General features: G+C 33.4%; 2 protein-coding genes across 3 annotated transcripts; one reads left to right on the top strand and one right to left on the bottom strand.

The window, feature by feature from the left end:
- The first annotated feature begins 4817 nt into the window (after positions 1-4817).
- On the top strand, positions 4818-13022 carry ACA1 (autoinhibited Ca2+-ATPase 1). The gene is made up of 8 exons (XM_088107276.1): positions 4818-5285; positions 6308-6362; positions 6446-8394; positions 9592-9750; positions 10239-10410; positions 10521-10819; positions 11308-11576; positions 12631-13022. The coding sequence occupies exons 1-7, from the start codon at positions 5109-5111 to the stop codon at positions 11554-11556; spliced, it is 3060 nt and encodes a 1019-aa protein (XP_087963402.1). The 5' UTR covers positions 4818-5108; the 3' UTR covers positions 11557-11576; positions 12631-13022.
- Positions 13023-14912: 1890 nt separating this feature from the next.
- On the bottom strand, positions 14913-17104 carry LOC148204186 (cyclin-D5-1-like). 2 transcript variants are annotated; one of them, XM_088107274.1, is made up of 5 exons: positions 16483-17103; positions 16277-16363; positions 15858-16149; positions 15604-15737; positions 14913-15505 (listed from the first exon to the last, which is right to left on the bottom strand). In XM_088107274.1, the coding sequence occupies exons 1-5, from the start codon at positions 16720-16722 to the stop codon at positions 15320-15322; spliced, it is 939 nt and encodes a 312-aa protein (XP_087963400.1). In that variant the 5' UTR covers positions 16723-17103; the 3' UTR covers positions 14913-15319. The 2 variants fall into 2 exon arrangements, with proteins under 2 accessions (XP_087963400.1, XP_087963401.1); XM_088107275.1 differs by lacking the exon at positions 16277-16363 and having other exon boundaries at positions 16483-17104.
- Positions 17105-18199: the final 1095 nt, after the last annotated feature.

The following is an 18199-nucleotide window of genomic DNA, read 5'->3' as shown; positions in this document are numbered from 1 at the left end:
GTAAAAATATTTTTAACTTAAGGATATAATTGTATTTAAAATAATGTAGGAAGGTGGAGGAAGTATAAGGTGGTGGTGGAGGGAGCAACACCCAATCAACCAATACAAGATTTGGTGTTTGATCCACTTTAGATGAATTGGATTTACATTAAAATACTACTTAGCTTGATTTTGATAAATGTTTGACTATTTAATTTTCTGTTCAGCATCCAAAATATTAATTTAAAGAAAGATATTGTTCCCTCATCACCACAGTTTACTTCCTCCACCACTCCATTCCTTTTTTACCCTTCTATTTATTTTTCCATTCTTATTTTATCCTTAATAAAATTTTAGGGTTAATATCTTTTAACCTCTAACCACTCTAATCTTTTTTAACCTCTACACACTCTAATCCTCCACGCAGTGGGAACTCTTCTTCCTCCTCTTTTTGTTTCATGTTCTTCTTCTTCTTTTTCACACTTCTTCTTCTCATTCTAATTGTGGTATGAGAGTATGGTGGACTTTCATTAGTTAGTGTGCGAGATTGTAAGTGGTGGTGGAAGCAATTGATCAATATACAAGATCGATGTGGTGGGTGCGATGGTGTGGGAAGATTTGTCGTGAAGGAGGTGTGTAATAAACCCTAAAATGTAATCGTATAATCTTTAAACGGATGTGAACATCTGTCAACGGATGTCAACATCCGTTTAAGGGAAAACAGATGTCGATATCCGTTTTGCTTTAAACGGATGTTGACATCCGTTGACGGATGGTCACATCCGTTGACGGATGGTCACATCCGTTGACGGATGGTCACATCCGTTTAAAGATTATACGTTTATTTTCCAATTATTTTTATTAGTTTATCTTTTATATTAATTTTAAAGATATTTTAATAATGTAATTTATATATTTTGATGTATTATTTTTTAGAAGACAGATGTGCTGGAGTTGGGGGTGGGAATCTAAAAGAAAGAGAAGGAAAGTTGGTGGTGGGGCTGAGTGAAAAGTGAGTGGGTAGAAAAATAGGGTTTGAATTCAAAGTAAATAAATATGATTAAAAATAAAATAAAGGTTATTTTTGTAATTAATAAAAGGTTATTTTTATAATTAAAATTTTTTTAGAGAAGGTTGGGGAGGTGGAGGGAGAAGTGGTGGTGGTGGAGGAAGTAACACCCAAGATACAGATGTAAAAGTAGCTGGCCCAAAATAGGCCCAAATTATAGTAAATAAGATATTCGGTTTAAAAAACTTGTAGATATTCAAAATCGAATGCAAGGGTTTGATTTTTATGGCCTTTCGATTGAATAAAAAGAAATATTTATTAAAAAGAATATATCATTCATGTTATTCTGCATTTTGAAATGAAAAGCAAATAAAAATATCTTTTTTGATAAATACATAAAATTATAACATAAACTACCTATATCTCCGAAGAAAATACAAGGTTAATCCTAAATTTAAGAGATAAAACTTCAATGCAATAAGTAAGTTTGCATGTAGAAAGTTCCATTAACATAAAACGGCTTCATATAATAAATAATATTGATTAATAATCAATCTCTAACGCATACTAAATTATCATTCGTAATGAAATTTAACACAACTTTTATGCCAAATTAAACTTTCATGCAATGAAAGCTAACTACAACCCTTCAAAGACTAGCTGTGCACGTTACAACTAACTACATTATTCTTGGTTTGGCTTTTTAATTATATTTTATTGCCTCCATTTCTATCGAAAATGACTTAAAGGACTATGGTCCATTGAGGAAAAAATAAAGTAGATGAAAATAAAATTAAAATGTGTGGTCGAAGAAAAATAAGAACATAAATAAGGAAAAAAATGAAAAGAAAATGTATCTCCTACTAATTTCATTCCTCAAGATAGAAAATACTTTCTTTTGTACGAGAAATGTGAAACAATGTATTCTGTGGATTACGCAGTAAGTAACCCATGTAATACGTATATACATCACCGCATTTTGTAACCAATGAATGTGTCTCAAAAGTTGTGATACTGTTCTCGTGTATAAAGTATTGGTTTTTCGTTTATCGATATAAATGATACGTATAAAAAAGTTAATTTGACACGCGTATCTATACCCATAAAATATCGTAACTAACCGTATAAATAACCATATTATACTTGTAGGCGTGTGTTGCACGGTCACTGTGTACGGTACGTAACTATGCATATACTTTTCTTGATGGAAGAAAAAGAAAAGAGTAACAGCTTTCTTTTATACTTTGGCTTTTTTGTAGTTCACTTTCTAATTTTTAGTTATTTATCCACACATTTCTATATATAATTTTTGTGCTTTTATTTACGACAAATGTTAAAAGAGTTTCGCTTTATCTCTGTAATTTATTTGCTATCTTTTTTTCAGATATTCTTTTTTTCAGATAAACAAAAAAGAAAAGAGATTATTGATTATACCGTATTCTTTTGTTTACATGTGTTGCAGTTTTGTCAGCATCTGTGTGGCCATAATAATATAATGATAAATAAGAAAATTTGAAGCGAGGGTCCCACGTATGACATGGAATGCGCTGTCTGAAAGCTTCTTCTAACGTGCAGACATCAACAGCGTTTAAGCAGAAGTCCGTTCCCGTAACCAACACATCCGCCGGAAACTGTTTCCGTCCGAAGAAACAGGGCCCATTAGCCCACAACACCAGACATTTTCGTTTCATTCAATATCACAAGTCACCTTCAGTTTTAACATCAATTAATCTAAAATAATATTCAAGAAAAACTAAAAATTAACTAAAACTGACCTTCTTTCCAATATATATATATATTTTATTTATTTATGATTTTATTAGTAATTTTTCAATTGATTTAATCATAGTATTATAAATTTAAAATTTGCTAATAAGTAGTAAACTTATAAATCGGTGTCCCTTGAATATTACAATTTCACTGAATCGTAGTTATTCAAATAGACTCGATAATTCTGTATTGTTTAATTGTTTAAAAGTCTACGACAGTTTATACATTTGACATACTTATTTTAAGGATAACAAAATTCTGAATTACATTATAGATAATATTTAAGATATTATTTCGATAAATTTAAACTTTGAATAATAATATTGTTTCGATTGTAATGATATGAAGGTAAGTCGTTCTTGCTTTGCTCTGCTTCGATCATTTAATCTTCTTTAAGAACTCAATCTATTTTGATGGATTTTGACACGCAAAAGACACTCTAACGCTTAAGTCAGATATATTTCGTATAGATGTTTCTATTTTATTAGGATAAATAAAAATGTCTGTACATTAACCACATATTTGATATGACAATCAAACTATTAATGCGATATATTCATATTGCATACCGACAGTCAAATCATTAATGTCGTCAATCAAACAATTAATGTCTACTAATATACTTGCTAACTACTCATAAATCACCGTTGCATTTTTGATTAAATTTTAATTACCTAAAGCGGCTGCTTCGATCCACTGGTCAGTTGATTCTCATTATAACGACGAGCCATATATTTTATACAATACAAATATATTTATATTTTTTCAAATTATCATAATAAGTTTTCGTGGTATTACAAATTGTATTTTTGTATTTTATTTATCATTTGTGTTTATCAAATCACAATAATAAATCTATAAATAACGTTTAGAATTATAAATATGATAATAATAATGAATAAAACATTTACACATTTTCTTATTGAATATTTTTATAATTTTATTATAATAATATCTATATTGAGATTGTTGAAAATTAAAGTGGAAATCTAATTTTTACACTAAATAAAAATGAAAAGATTTAACTTGACAAACCAATCATCTTAAAGTTTTAAAAATGATGTAATTAATTTTTTATTGATGTGATATTTTATAATAAATCTCCCCAAAAAGATTCGTCAAAATTAAAAATGTTGATTTTATTTTATTTAAATTTTAGATAAAATAAAATTGTATTTGATCTTTAATATTTAATTTTGGTTACTTTCTAATACAACAGTTACATTTTTAAAAATGTTTATTCCATAAACTAAAGACATATATGGATGTCATATAATAATTCATAATAGAATTTCGTTTCTCACATGAAAATACTGAAGAAGGATATTTAATACATCTACCGAATATATATATTATTTAGAAAAAAATGTTCGAAGACAAAAATTAATTTAACCTAAAGACAAACTAGATTGGGTTTCAAATATTGTTAATTGTAATATATGAAACACCTTTTAATCGTGAATAGTGTTTACCTTCATTTTTTAAAGTAAGATAAAGGAAAATATTTTATAATATACTTTATCAGTTTTTTCATTACATGATAATATCAAGAGATATAAACTATAAATAAGTGATTAAATTTATAATTTTATTTGATATCTAAAAAATTATTTTAATGTTAAGAACTGTTTTATACTATAAGAAAGTAATAAAAAGTAATAAAAGGATGCTTTTTCTTATTTTATCCGGCTATCGATTAAAAGAACCAACAACTTAGGTTCAATTTGATTGGCAGTGTCAGACTGTTAGGTTTCGCTTTCTTGCGCAATTAATAACTACTTTTACTATAATTATTAGCAAATGTTAACGTCAATTTTAAATTTGAAGTATTTTGCAACCGTCCTCGAAAAACAAATCATTTTTTATTGAAAAAGAAAACATTCATGATGTAAACGCGAAAAACTGTTTTTGATAAAATTTAATTGGTAATTATCTGGTAAAAAATAATCAAGAAACTAAACATAGACAGTAGATGCAGATCTGGCTATAAAATATTATAATAAAGTTATTTTTAATTTGGTTTAATTTTACATGGGTCACACTATTTGTGTTGGAGGAGAGTAAAGGGTGGGTTAGTGAAGTTGACGATTGCTTTGTTCTGTTTGGTCTTGTCTCTGATTCTTCTGTTTCAAGTCCATAGAATAGAATACGAGATTTCCTCACTCAGAAGCTTTTTTGTGTTGTGTCTTTCACAAAAGTAGCTTACTGTCTCCGCAGATTTTTTTTTCTGCTATTCTCCTACTTTTACATCAACAGTACAAATTGCTTCGTTACAAAAACGTTGCTGTAGTTGTGGTTATTGTTGAATGAGCTAGGAGCAAGGTTTTGTGGGAAGGAAGAGAGTAGATAGATGGAGAGTTACCTGAATGAGAATTTTGGGGATGTGAAGGCCAAAAACTCGTCGGAAGAAGCGCTTCAGAGATGGAGGAAAGCTTGTTGGCTCGTTAAGAACCACAAGAGGAGGTTTCGTTTCACTGCTAACCTCTCCAAGCGATTTGAGGCTGAAGCTATCAGACGCTCTAATCAGGTTTCTTAATTGTTTTTGTTTTTTTTTTTATTACCTCATTTTGCTTTACGTTTTTTCCTGCCAGATCAAGACAAGTCAGAACTAAAATACACTTTTACTTCTTCGTTTGGCGTTTTGTGTCCGCGAATCTGGATATGTTTACTTTTTTAAGAAAAAAATTAACGGTAATTGTTTATTGTTAATCTGTAAAGATGAAATCTGATATGGTTTGAGTTGAGCCAGGCATTTTTTGGTAAGTGGAATGGTCGGAGATTAATGATTCTCCTTAAATTAATTTTACTTCAACACCAGTAGAGAGAGCACTGATTACTTTTATCCAGAAATTAGTAGTTGATGTTTGATGCTTGTGGTAGTTCTAATGCAATGGTCGTGAATATTATCTTCTTTGCCACGCACTTGTGACATTCACTATGTTTGGCTGTTCTGCTTGGTTGGACTGAGATATAGAACCCTTTTAACTGGGATGTGAATTACTTGAAAACTTCCGACTTATTTTCTCCTCATCCTTTTTGTTTGCAAAACTGGGAAATGGAATCAATATTAGTTGTAGGTCTAAACATTATATTTACATTGGTCCACTTTATTGCTAATTTTCACAACTTTCCTTTTCTTTCTGTCTACGGTTTTAAGACTGGCCTATGCTGCATATCGTTTTGGTTTTGGGACTGGGTCATTACTTTTAATTTTAGGGTAATAAGTTTGATCAAATGACAATGAATAACTATAAAGTACAATCTCAAGAATACCTATCCTTGATGCTCTGTGGGGATTTGTGTTTTAGGGGATAAATTGCCAATTTTCTCAACTTGCATAGCCATTTATTCTCAACATACTTCAGCATTCATACTTAAGTTTGAGCATGTAACACTTTGAATTCCAAGACATTAATTTTGAATAAGAAAACAAGTCTTGGAAGGATTGGAATGAATATATGTCCCCTCGCTGCCTTGTGCATCCCAAGATTACTCTAATAGCTTAATTCCATGATCTCTTGATTTCCCTTTCACCACTATACATCACAGGAAAAGTTCAGAGTTGCAGTGTTGGTTTCGCAAGCTGCTCTTCAGTTTATTCATGGTAAGGAATTCAACTCGAACGCACTTCAATTTTTTTTTTGAAAGTTTCATTTTAAGACAATAAACAAGTCTGTACTTCTTCAGGTCTAAATTTGTCAACTGAGTACACTGTACCAGAAGAAGTTAAAACCGCGGGCTTTGAAATTTGTGCTGATGAGTTGGGATCGATTGTTGAGGGACGTGATGTGAAAAAGTTGAAAATTCATGGTGGCGTTGAGGGTATCACAAACAAACTAAATACCTCGGTTGATGATGGGATATCAACATCTGAGCACTTGCTCAATCAGAGAAAAGAAATTTATGGAGTTAATAAATTTACTGAAAGTCCAGCTCGTGGATTCTGGGTTTTTGTATGGGAAGCCCTTCAGGATACAACCCTCATGATACTTGCTGTCTGTGCCTTGGTCTCTTTAGTGGTTGGTATAGTAATGGAAGGGTGGCCCAAAGGTGCACAGGATGGAATTGGTATTGTTGCTAGCATATTGCTTGTAGTGTTTGTCACTGCCACAAGTGATTACCGACAATCACTGCAGTTTAAGGATCTAGATAAAGAGAAGAAGAAAATTACAGTTCAGGTAACGAGAAATGGCTGTAGGCAGAAGCTTTCAATATATGATCTGCTTCCTGGTGATATTGTCCATCTAAATATTGGAGATCAGGTACCTGCTGATGGGCTTTTCGTGTGTGGTTTCTCTGTGTTAATAAATGAATCAAGCTTGACGGGGGAAAGTGAACCAGTCAATGTCAATGAACTTAATCCCTTTCTGCTGTCTGGAACCAAAGTCCAAGATGGATCATGCAAGATGCTTGTGACCACTGTTGGAATGAGGACCCAGTGGGGTAAACTAATGGCTACTCTTAGTGAAGGGGGAGATGATGAAACACCTTTACAGGTAAAACTGAATGGTGTTGCTACCATTATTGGGAAAATAGGCCTCTTTTTTGCAGTTGTGACCTTTTCTGTGTTGGTCCAAGGGCTATTTAGCCGCAAGCTGCGAGAAGGATCCCAGTGGACATGGTCTGGTGATGATGCTATGGAAATTGTGGAATTCTTTGCTATTGCTGTTACTATTGTTGTTGTTGCAGTTCCTGAAGGTTTACCTTTAGCAGTAACATTAAGCCTTGCTTTTGCAATGAAAAAGATGATGAATGATAAGGCACTTGTTCGTCACTTGGCTGCTTGTGAGACAATGGGATCTGCAACTACCATCTGCAGTGACAAGACTGGCACACTAACTACTAACCATATGACTGTTGTAAAAGCTTATATATGTGGGAAGATTAAAGAAGTAAACAGTTCTAAGGTCTCTTCTGATTTCTCATCTGATATTCACGATTCTTCTGTAGCAATTCTACTTGAATCAATATTTAACAACACGGGAGGAGAGGTTGTCAAAAACAAAGATGAGAAGATTGAAATTCTGGGGTCGCCAACTGAGACTGCACTTTTAGAATTTGGACTGTCACTTGGTGGTGATTTCCTAAAGGAACGACAAAGGTCAAAACTTGTGAAAGTTGAGCCGTTTAATTCTATAAAGAAGCGCATGGGGGTAGTTTTACAGCTTCCTGATGGTGGTTTCAGAGCACATTGTAAAGGTGCCTCTGAAATAGTTCTAGCTGCATGTGACAAAGTTGTGGACTCAAGGGGCGAGGTTGTTCCACTCAATGAAGACTCCATCAATCACATGAATAATATCATTGAGACATTCGCTGGTGAAGCTCTCCGAACACTTTGCCTTGCTTACAAGGATATTCATGATGAATTTTCTGTTGGAACTCCTATTCCTACTAGTGGTTACACCTGTATAGGAATTGTGGGTATCAAAGATCCAGTTCGTCCTGGTGTTCGAGAGTCTGTTGCCATTTGTAGGTCAGCTGGTATTGTTGTTAGAATGGTTACTGGAGATAACATAAATACAGCAAAGGCAATTGCTAGAGAATGTGGAATTTTAACGGATGGTATTGCAATTGAAGGCCCTGAGTTTCGTGAGAAGACTGAGGAGGAATTGCTTGACATCATTCCGAAGATTCAGGTGTGTACATGTCATTTAATCGATTTTTCAAAAATCTAGATAGAGGTTTTGCTTGAACATGCCAATATCATAAAAGAACAATTCATAAAAAAATCCCATTTGAAGTTTGAAATTTCTTTTACTGCCTATGCAAAATTATTGTTGTGTTTTATATGTGCTGTAAATTACAGTATAATTATTTAAATATGTCATCCACCAAGGGGTCGTATTAAATTGGGATTTTAAAAAACATTGTAAAAATAGTCTTGTAGAATTTAAAAGATTTTGTAAGAATGTAATGGTTTTTTAAAGATATTTTAAAAGACTTTTAGGAATAGGATTTTATAATTTGGATTCTGAAGGATTTATAAAATATAAAATCATAAGATTTTATGGTACCATGTATCTTTGCCTTTTTATGTTGAAGTCCACTTTTACCTATTATCTTATCTTGAAAAATTAGGATAATCAAAGTGCAATTTAGTTGTAGCCAATACAAACAACACTTGATATCAGGCTACTAGGTAGAGGTGACAAAAAGTGCGTCTTGGTCCATCTTGACGGACCACCTAACAAATTTGTGCTAGCCTACACTGTATTCTAAATGGTCTGCAATTTTCAGACCCAATCTGACCCTATGTCATCAAATCATTTTGGTCCACTTTTAAAAAATAAAAATAAAAATTAAAAAAGTGTACTTTTAAAATTCATATTAATAAAATTAATTTTAATTTTAGATATAATCATTTGATATATAAATTCTAATACGTATAGTTGTTTTAATAAAATACTACTCTTCATAGTTGTTTTATTTTTTTAATATAGTTACTATTTTATAAACAAGATTAGCTAGTAAGCCAAGAGTCGTTTGGTTGAGGCCGGGGCTAATCAGGTTGGGCTAAAAATGGTACGATTCAGTTTAGGCCACAATATTAAATTACCTGACATGGATTACTTTTCGGGCTCCTTCAATCAGTCCTTCAAGCTAAGTTCATTTTGATATTTCTACTACTAAGCCGTTAATGAGAATAGTTTGCCAAAAGCTAATTCTTTTGGTAACAAATGGATACCAGTGATGGACCATGAGAATACACTGGGTGAATGTTGAGCGTTGAATGTAACAGTTTGGGGTTACATTGAATGTAACAGTTTGGGGTCCTACATTACTCTTCTCCAAGAAGAAATTCTTCTACAATTACGTGATGTCTATATCTGCAGGTAATGGCCCGATCTTCACCAATGGATAAACATACCCTGGTGAAACACTTAAGGACAACATTTCAAGAGGTAGTTTCAGTTACTGGTGATGGAACAAATGATGCTCCAGCACTTCATGAAGCAGATATTGGACTTGCAATGGGCATTGCTGGAACTGAGGTATGCCAAAACAACTCTCTCTTGATCTTGTCTTAGTTAATGTCTTTCTTTAATTTGAAAGCATGAATGGTTTTTTTTGAGTCAGATGTTCTTTTTGCTTCTACTTTTCATGGGGAATTAGGTAATTGGATTTAGCGGCTATGTTTCATCGTCTTTATTTCCAAATGCAGCTTGAATGTTTTGGGAGAAATGTTGTTTGAGTTCTCTAATATGTATGCCTAGATGTAAAGTGCTTATTACTTCCATGTTCGTTTTAGCCTAATTTTCGGAAATAATGATTTTTTTAAATCTAGTTCAGCGAGTTGATAAAGAAGCTGTTAGTAGTTCCTTAAAAAAAGATGAACTTTTGCTCTGTATTTTTTATACTTATTATCCGTATTCCTGAACGATTCATTGGTTGCTAGTGGAGGGTTTTGATCCTTGAAATCATTATGCTGAATTGTACTTGATAACATATTTCGTAAACTTCTTTATTTTATCAATTTCAGGTGGCAAAAGAAAGTGCTGACGTAATAATTCTAGATGATAATTTTTCCACTATTGTGACCGTAGCCAAATGGGGCCGCTCGGTCTACATAAACATTCAGAAATTTGTGCAGTTTCAGCTAACTGTTAATGTAGTTGCTTTGATCGTCAATTTCTCTTCTGCCTGTTTGACTGGTAATCATGATGCTGCCCGTTTTTAACTTTCTGATCAAAATTTTCTTTTTATTTTTAGATGCAATTTATTACTTTTGTCTCATTTTCCCCCTTCATATATGAATTACTAGGAAATGCTCCTCTCACTGCTGTTCAACTTCTTTGGGTCAACATGATTATGGACACTCTTGGAGCACTTGCACTTGCCACTGAACCTCCTAACGATGAGTTGATGAAAAGACCACCTGTTGGTAGGAAAGGAAACTTCATCAGTAATGTGATGTGGAGGAATATCTTGGGACAGTCTATATATCAATTTGTCGTAATATGGTTCCTACAGACCAGAGGAAAAGCAGCATTTCATCTTCATGGCCCAGATTCTGATATGACATTGAATACACTTATTTTCAACTCATTCGTATTCTGTCAGGTAAGTTTAAAAGCATTGGACTATTTCAGTGTCTGTCTTTCTTTGCTCTGATATGGTCCTGAAGTTGAATGGCAGAAATTATATTAATTGAAAATTCTGACTGGCTTTGGAGACTTCTTTTTGTAGTTACTGATTTCTTTTTCTGTTTTCATTTTTTTTTCTTGTTAAATTTAGAGGACCAAATTTAAACTATGTACCATCTTTGAATGCTTGTTATCTGGATATAATTTCATGTTCAGACTTTGCTTTTTCCTTTTTCACCTTTGTAGTTTATACGAATAGAAGTATGTTTTCCTATTGTCAATCATAAAATATTCACAATATTTTTTCAAAACTAGTTTCCTGAATTCTTTCTTCAGTCAAATATTTTTCTAAATCTTCAATTGAGTGTACGAGGAGTGAAATTCATTAATAGAATGTTCTGACTGTAACTCCTTCTGATTATTATACTTTATATGATGATCATTGTTATTCAAATATATTGGTAGGTTTTCAATGAGATTAGCTCCAGAGATATGGAGAGGATAAATGTGTTTGAAGGTATATTGAAGAATTATGTGTTCGTAGCTGTGCTCACTTGCACTGTGGTCTTCCAAATTATTATTGTTGAATTTTTGGGCACCTATGCAAACACATCTCCACTTAGTTTGAAGCAGTGGTTCGGTAGCGTTCTCTTTGGAGTCTTTGGCATGCCAATTGCGGCAGCTCTAAAGATGATCCCCGTGGGATCTGTCTAAAATCAATGCAGACAAATTAGGTACCGTCTCTGCTCTCACTCGTAAATCAATGCTCTTTTTTTATCCTAGTATCTTGAACGACACCTATCAAACAAACAGTTTTATATGCATGAAATTTCCATAAGCTGACAAAATAAGAAGCTAGATTTGGTATTTGTTCCTGGTTTCAAAATAAAAAATGTATACATTTTTCATGATTCTCAAGTTAAACTGACTTGTTTTAAGTAAATTGAAACTTTTTATATAACAAGGTGAGTTTGCAGTATAGAGATTCTAATTTCTGTTTGCTTCCAGTATGTTATTATTTTTATTATTATGACAACAGCAGTAGCAGGGATGTCCTCCCACAAGTTCTTTCTATTTAGTATCTAAGTCATAGAATTGACGAGTTTGCAAGAGGCTTGTGCATTTTCTCGATGCGTCTTTGTTAGATAATTGATTGCTTCTTATGTTTGAATTGCGTTTTCTCGGCTAGACCAAGGTAATAATATTAGTTTAAGCTTTTAGTTATCGTGACCATCGGCAGATCAAACTCAGGAGCTTACCCTGGTTGGATTCTTCTAGGTAATGAGATTGGAGATCAAAGCTTCTGATATTTCCAATTATGATTTTCAGTCGCACTGAACTCAGCGTGAATGACTATGTATCAAGTTAAAATGCAAAAGAAAATTTATGCAATACCTTTCTCCTCTTAGCTCGTAGTAATTGTGAAAGAAACTTGTATTTCTACGAGTTTTAGACTCCAGTTTACTGAATCATTTGTTGGTGTAATCAGTAGAGTTACTTTTGGGAAATTAAACTAGGGAAGTTCTCTAGGTTCGAAGCAGGCAAGGTAGCTTCAGTTATGAGTATACAGGATACTGCTTGGTGTCTGTCCTAATGAGAAGGAAAACAATCACCAACCTAGATGATTTTGAGAATATTTTCATTGGCCTGGATCAATAAAGAAAACTTGGCTTTTGCATATGGTGGGAAGAGGGGGTTGAATTATGTTTAGTGTACACGTATGTCTGTACAAATTATCTCTGGCAGGTTGGTTCCCCCGTCTGATCAAAGTTAATTTTGATTATGCAGTTAGCCAGGAAAATTTGTGGATGCCCATTATTTTTTGAAGACCAGAAGGGCAATGCCCAGGAGTAAAAAGTGCTTCCATTCAATCCTAAAGAAGCAGTGATGGCTGCACACAAACTTTGGCTTCTCAGAGTTTTCAGGTACTCGATGGATCGGAGTTCAGTAGGTCTGTTATAAGAGAATTGCATTTGCTCTAGTTCTGCACAATGTACATTGTTCTGTGAATTGGGCAGCTCCCTCTGTAGTTCCTAAAGAAGGTTTGATGTCTTTTCTTCGGTACTCATAATTTAGTGTTGAGGCCGTTGGAACAAAATTATTTTATTGTTTGAAACTAGTACCTGGTCAAGATTTTAATCTTAAACTAACTAAAATACAAAGCCGTTAAAGAATTTCAACACAGCTCATTACAACATCTACCTTGACTGGGTGCTTTCACCTGGCTACTCGCAGGGTGCCTTAAAAAAGTTACCTTTAAATGCAAATTTAAATATGTCTACCCTTTCTTTCTTCCTACAGAAACTTCATTCTGAGTCCAAACTAGGGTTAATGATTATCTCTTGCAATCAACAAAGTAATTTTATTTATTAAATAAGCGAATAAACCTCGATGATTGTCAAAGAGTTAATCAAGACCAAAAATTATGAACATATGATTGTCAAAGACCCATAATAAGAAAAAAAAATATAGTAAATAGGACAAGAGCAGCTTGTTTTTGGTTACCACATATTTTGTCTTGGACGCTGAATATTAAACATTATATTTTTATTGTTTTAAAGTTTGTGATATTTTGGCGGTTAATTTGATGTGGTACTTACAGTCATATCATACTGAAGCCGTATTACACGGATTTTTGTATATGGTGAGTCATCTGAAATCAGACTCTGTTTGAGTTAGTAAAAGAAGACATAAATAGTATATCTTGGCTCAACCATGAACTATCTGCATCGAAGATACTTCTCCTATGTATAGTTTATTGAGTACAAGTACTACTTTGACCGCTGACACCAATCATTTCTCACGGACTTCATATTGACCCTTCAACTCTTCTACATTCATCATTCTTTCTTGTTCTAAAATTGTGGAGAAGGGACGGAGCATCACCAACATCTCTCATCCTACACTTTAGGCTTATCAAAATCTTAGGAGAGTCAGTTTCAATTATTATAAAGATATGTTCAGATAATTTTTTTTAAGTAGTTTAAAAATGAGTAAATAAGTTTCAACAGTGACTGTTAATTTATCACAAGTTAAATTTAAAACTTATAATAATTTTTCTAGAAATTAGTTTATAGGTTTTGTAATAAAACTTTTCAAAGAACTTAATGTAGAGAAAAATAAAATAATGAAATAAACATTTTTATAAGCCAAATCCAACAAGTGGTTTATCAAAACATTTTAAATTTTTTTATAAAAATTTACTTATCTCAATTATAAATTAATTGTAACTTACAGAAAAGAAAAAACACCTTTACTTTTTTTTATATATAAATATTTATGGAGAAGTTTGTCCAAATATATTTTATAAATAAATTAGTTTAATTTATAGGAGAAAAAGTTCCCCTAAAAGTGTTAAGAAAAAGTTTGCTCTAACAGTCTTCCCACTAATAATCAAATAAATGAGATAAAAGAAAGAAACTTTGCATGCAAGCATCTTTTTTTTTTTCCAAAAAAAAGTGGTTGAATTTACAAATATTCTTCTCTATCTCAACCAAGTAAGAGAAGAGCTTGTTCTGGACAAAAACGGTTTGAGGCACCAATTTGTTTCGTTTCAGCATTTATCTTTTCTTTTACACTCTGTAAATGATGTCGTGTAAACAAGAGTACAGCAAGTTAGAATGTTTGTTAGAGTAATCCTGGGAGGGTACAAAAGTCCGTTGCTGCATTCAAAGCATAATGAACATAGAAATCCTTTTGATTCCACAAACACTAACTGAGGTTTGATGACCCATGAACACAACGAAGCCATGTAAAAATTTGCAGGCAAAAGGGTAGGTCCCGCCTTAAAAGCAGTCAGACATTCAAACAAATCCAATCACATTCATCCTTACAAAACTTTTATGATGGCCATTATGCAACATAGACCATGCACCCAAACAAACCAACACAGTTTTCCCTTCCCGCTTTCACCCTTTTTCAAGACACTACCAAGCATCCCAAGCATCCATCAAAACTTAGGTTGCAAGAGATATTATGACAAAACAAAATCCGCTATGAAGAAGCAATGAAGGTTAAAATGATTAACCGAAACAAAAAAAAAAAGAAAAAAATGATAATAACAGTAAGAATGGAGAAAAATCACAATAAATTATAAGGGTAAAAGAGGACAAACAATGTCCTAAGTCCTAACTGGCTGCTTCTGATTCTGCAGCTTTCTAGATCAGCATCTGGCCTTTTGTGTTTACCTGGTGATTTGATTTGAACACTTCAACTAAAATATGTATCCCAAACCCTGAATTTTTATTCTTGCTTCCTCCTTTTTCTTCTTTGCCTTGCTGGTTACTCAGGAAGACACCAAATCAATACTAAAAAACTTTTCTTGCACCAACAATCAATACCTTTCACATGTGGGTTTAACTTTCACCCCCTCTATCTCTGGGTGAGATTAATGCTAGAACTAATCAAGAATGCCAAAACATAATCTTCACAATTAAATAATTAGACCTTAAAAAATATTGAAAAAATTTGGATTTTTCTAGCCCTGTCCCTTCTTCCCATGACTACTTCCTTCATCACTGAATGTGAGTCTTCTTCTCTTTGCCATTGCTGCGGAAGAAGTAACTCTGGAGCTGTCAGTCACGTCGATTGGCGTGTGCGTGTCCCTTTTGGTCTCCTCCTCCTGTAATCTTTGAATTAGATTGTAGTACTCCAATACATCTTTCTGCGAAGAAAACAAACCAAAAGGGGCATAAATTAATTCGGAGTATCCATTAACTTATATGTTTATGTTTTAGTTTTAAAAAACAACACAAAACTTACAGGTTCTAGAAGCCTATGTTGAGGAATTGAACTCATCTTCAACTCCACCTCCTCCATCGTCATTTTTTGATCCATTGCCACTAATGTAGCAGCCGCTGCAATAACTGATGGTTTTTGATCCATTAAATTTACCTCTGCACAAGAGAACAAATATCTGCTAAATGCCTATGGAATGTGACTCATTGAATGTTTTTGTCAAAAAGTTAACTTAAAAGCCATAAGATAGAAAGGAAAGGCCGGTGCTCGTGATTCACCTTTCATAGTGGTAAAGATGAGTTGCATGGTCTTGGAAAAAGTAGGACTTGGTGGAGATTCTTTACAGAACTTTGTGATGAAATAGGAAAGAAAATCAAAGGGAGTGATGATACCCATTTCCCACTCCAATGTGGTGAGCACCAAGAGCTCCATTTTCTGAATCACTTTTCCCTCAAAGGAATAGTCTTCCGATTTGAACTCTGATAGCTCTGGCACATTGCACTCCTCCATCTTTGCAGCCAAAGAGAGACATGCAATTGAAAGCAACCGAATTGCCCACCACTTTTCACTCTGCACAAAAATGAAGCATTCGACCAAAAGGGTAAGTAAGGAATAATTAAGATCAATGAAGAAGAGCGATGAAAGATTGAATGCTGTCATTAATTGGAAGAGTAACATAACGTTTTAGCTTACATACATCAATGGACCGTCTAGAAAGAAATCGATCGAAGTATGTGACTGACAAATAAGCCGTTTCGAAGCGAAAACCCAATGTTGCTCTTGTCTAATGAACAACAAAATTAAAAAGGAACAAACAAAAGAAAATCAAGATCGAGTTTCCTAATGCAGTTTCATTAATGAAGCTCAATGGAAAGTACAAGTAAAATGGGTCGTTGGACTAACTTTGAGAATCCAATTGATTGCCTCCAAGCGTGCACGCTTCATCCAGTCCCCAAACACCAAACTTTCGTCCCTTCTGAACCCAAGAACGATCTCTCTCTCAACCAAAATCCCCACATACTCATCCTCCGAAACCCCACAATCATGCCGTGATCCAACCAATTGGCATTCTAATTCATCACCTCCTTCTTCCAAACACGTATCGTTTTCTTGGCACAGAAGGCTGGACGAAAGATCATCCATTTGGGGGAAAAAGAGTTTTCTGAAAAGAGATTCGACGACCCAATTGAACAACAATGCAGAAAAAGTCGTCTCTGAAATGTTTTATATGATATATGATTGAGTAATTAAGCCACTTCACCAAAGAGTTTAGAATTAAGGACGAAAGATGAGGCTATGATTTAGGTGGAAATCTTAGAGCTGTTGTAGCGGTTACAGTTTGGGAACATTGATTATGTTGTCTTGGGCAATGAGGCTTAGTAAGAAAGGCGAGATTTTAGTTCCGAGGGAGTGATAGAGTGAGTGAATGACCGTGTCGTTGTTGTTGTTGTTATGTTTCGGTGTTCAAGGTGTGATGTTGGGTTGGGTGAGTGTTGAGGATGATGAGGTTTTGATTTCAGTTTGACCCATAAAGTCTTTGCGTTTTGAGTGCCACTGTCGACTCACTTGCGCTTCCGCAGCGCGTGGTGAGCAAAAACCCACAGGGCCTGTGTCCGGGTCGGGTCGGGTTGCTTGAACCCTGAGTGGGCCCTGCCCTAAACCTGAGGTCTAAGAAGCGGGCCGGGCTTTTAATAGAAAGCATGACGGAGGGTCCGGAAGAAGAAACAATCCTTAGGGTAATAGTTTGACCGGTCAAACATGGCCATTTCTCTTTCAACAAAAAAAAATTGAAAAAACTTGTTCAGTGATCAGAAGTTCCGATGTTCCAGCATATCCATCAATGGCATACACCATTCATAAGTGCCGATTTTCGTACAATAAATCCATCATGTACTTTATCATTCACCCATATTTTTAATATATATACACACATAATCTTAAGAACAACCATGTGTTTGTCAGAGAATATGGAAAATAAATAACGAAATACAAATAAAAAGTTATTTATTTAATAAGAAAGATAGATTGAATATTCTCTTTTTTTAAGGGGAGCGCGGGAGAGAGAAACTAAACCTAATCCTCAGCAAAAAAATGGCATGGATAAGCATAAATGATTCATGCGACACTCTTGAAAGATGACAGTGTAATTCATAGCTGTTTGAATCTTTACGTTTACTGTTTTTTAACTGTTTTTTAATTTCCGGTAAATAACATTTTGTTTCTGTTTATATAATTGTCGATTTATGGCGTTTTTTTAGCGGATAAAATCATTCTAAAGTCTCCTTGTCAACTCTTTTTTTAAAAGAAAAATAAAATATTATTTTAAAAAGAAATAGTCATTTATTGTAACGTGCCATTTAACTTAATATAGGCACATGTAATATATATACATATACATATATTGAATAATTGAAATAAACAATGAATTAACTTTTAAAAAATATTAAGTCAACCTTACTTGTATTTAAATAATTAATAATTGTTATTTTCTTTCCTTATTCTTGCTTAACGAGAAAAAAAAATATCGAACTTTTTGTTTTATTATGTTTGAGTTATAATATATTATTTCCGCAAAAATATAGTAAAATATAGTTCTTTTAACAATTCAGAGCATTTTTAA

The sequence above is a fragment of the Vigna umbellata genome, chromosome 2 (genome assembly GCF_029865625.1).
Source record: "Vigna umbellata cultivar VRB3 chromosome 2, Vumbellata_1.0, whole genome shotgun sequence".
Classification (NCBI taxonomy): domain Eukaryota; kingdom Viridiplantae; phylum Streptophyta; class Magnoliopsida; order Fabales; family Fabaceae; genus Vigna; species Vigna umbellata.
The sequence above is the reverse complement of the archived record's forward strand: the minus strand, read 5'-3'. Positions and strand labels throughout refer to the sequence as shown.

Bases quoted from the DNA above. Each gene is read 5' to 3' on its own strand.
- ACA1 (XM_088107276.1), top strand. From the start codon at position 5,109: ATGGAGAGTTACCTGAATGAGAATTTTGGGGATGTGAAGGCCAAAAAC. The intron at 5,286-6,307 runs GTTTCTTAATTG...TATACATCACAG, and splicing joins CTATCAGACGCTCTAATCAG to GAAAAGTTCAGAGTTGCAGT. The intron at 10,411-10,520 runs GTAATCATGATG...ATGAATTACTAG, and splicing joins CTCTTCTGCCTGTTTGACTG to GAAATGCTCCTCTCACTGCT.
- LOC148204186 (XM_088107274.1), bottom strand. From the start codon at position 16,722: ATGGATGATCTTTCGTCCAGCCTTCTGTGCCAAGAAAACGATACGTGT. The intron at 16,364-16,482 runs GTTAGTCCAACG...GTTGTTCATTAG, and splicing joins CAATCAATTGGATTCTCAAA to ACAAGAGCAACATTGGGTTT. The intron at 15,506-15,603 runs GTAAGTTTTGTG...TTTTCTTCGCAG, and splicing joins AACATAGGCTTCTAGAACCT to AAAGATGTATTGGAGTACTA.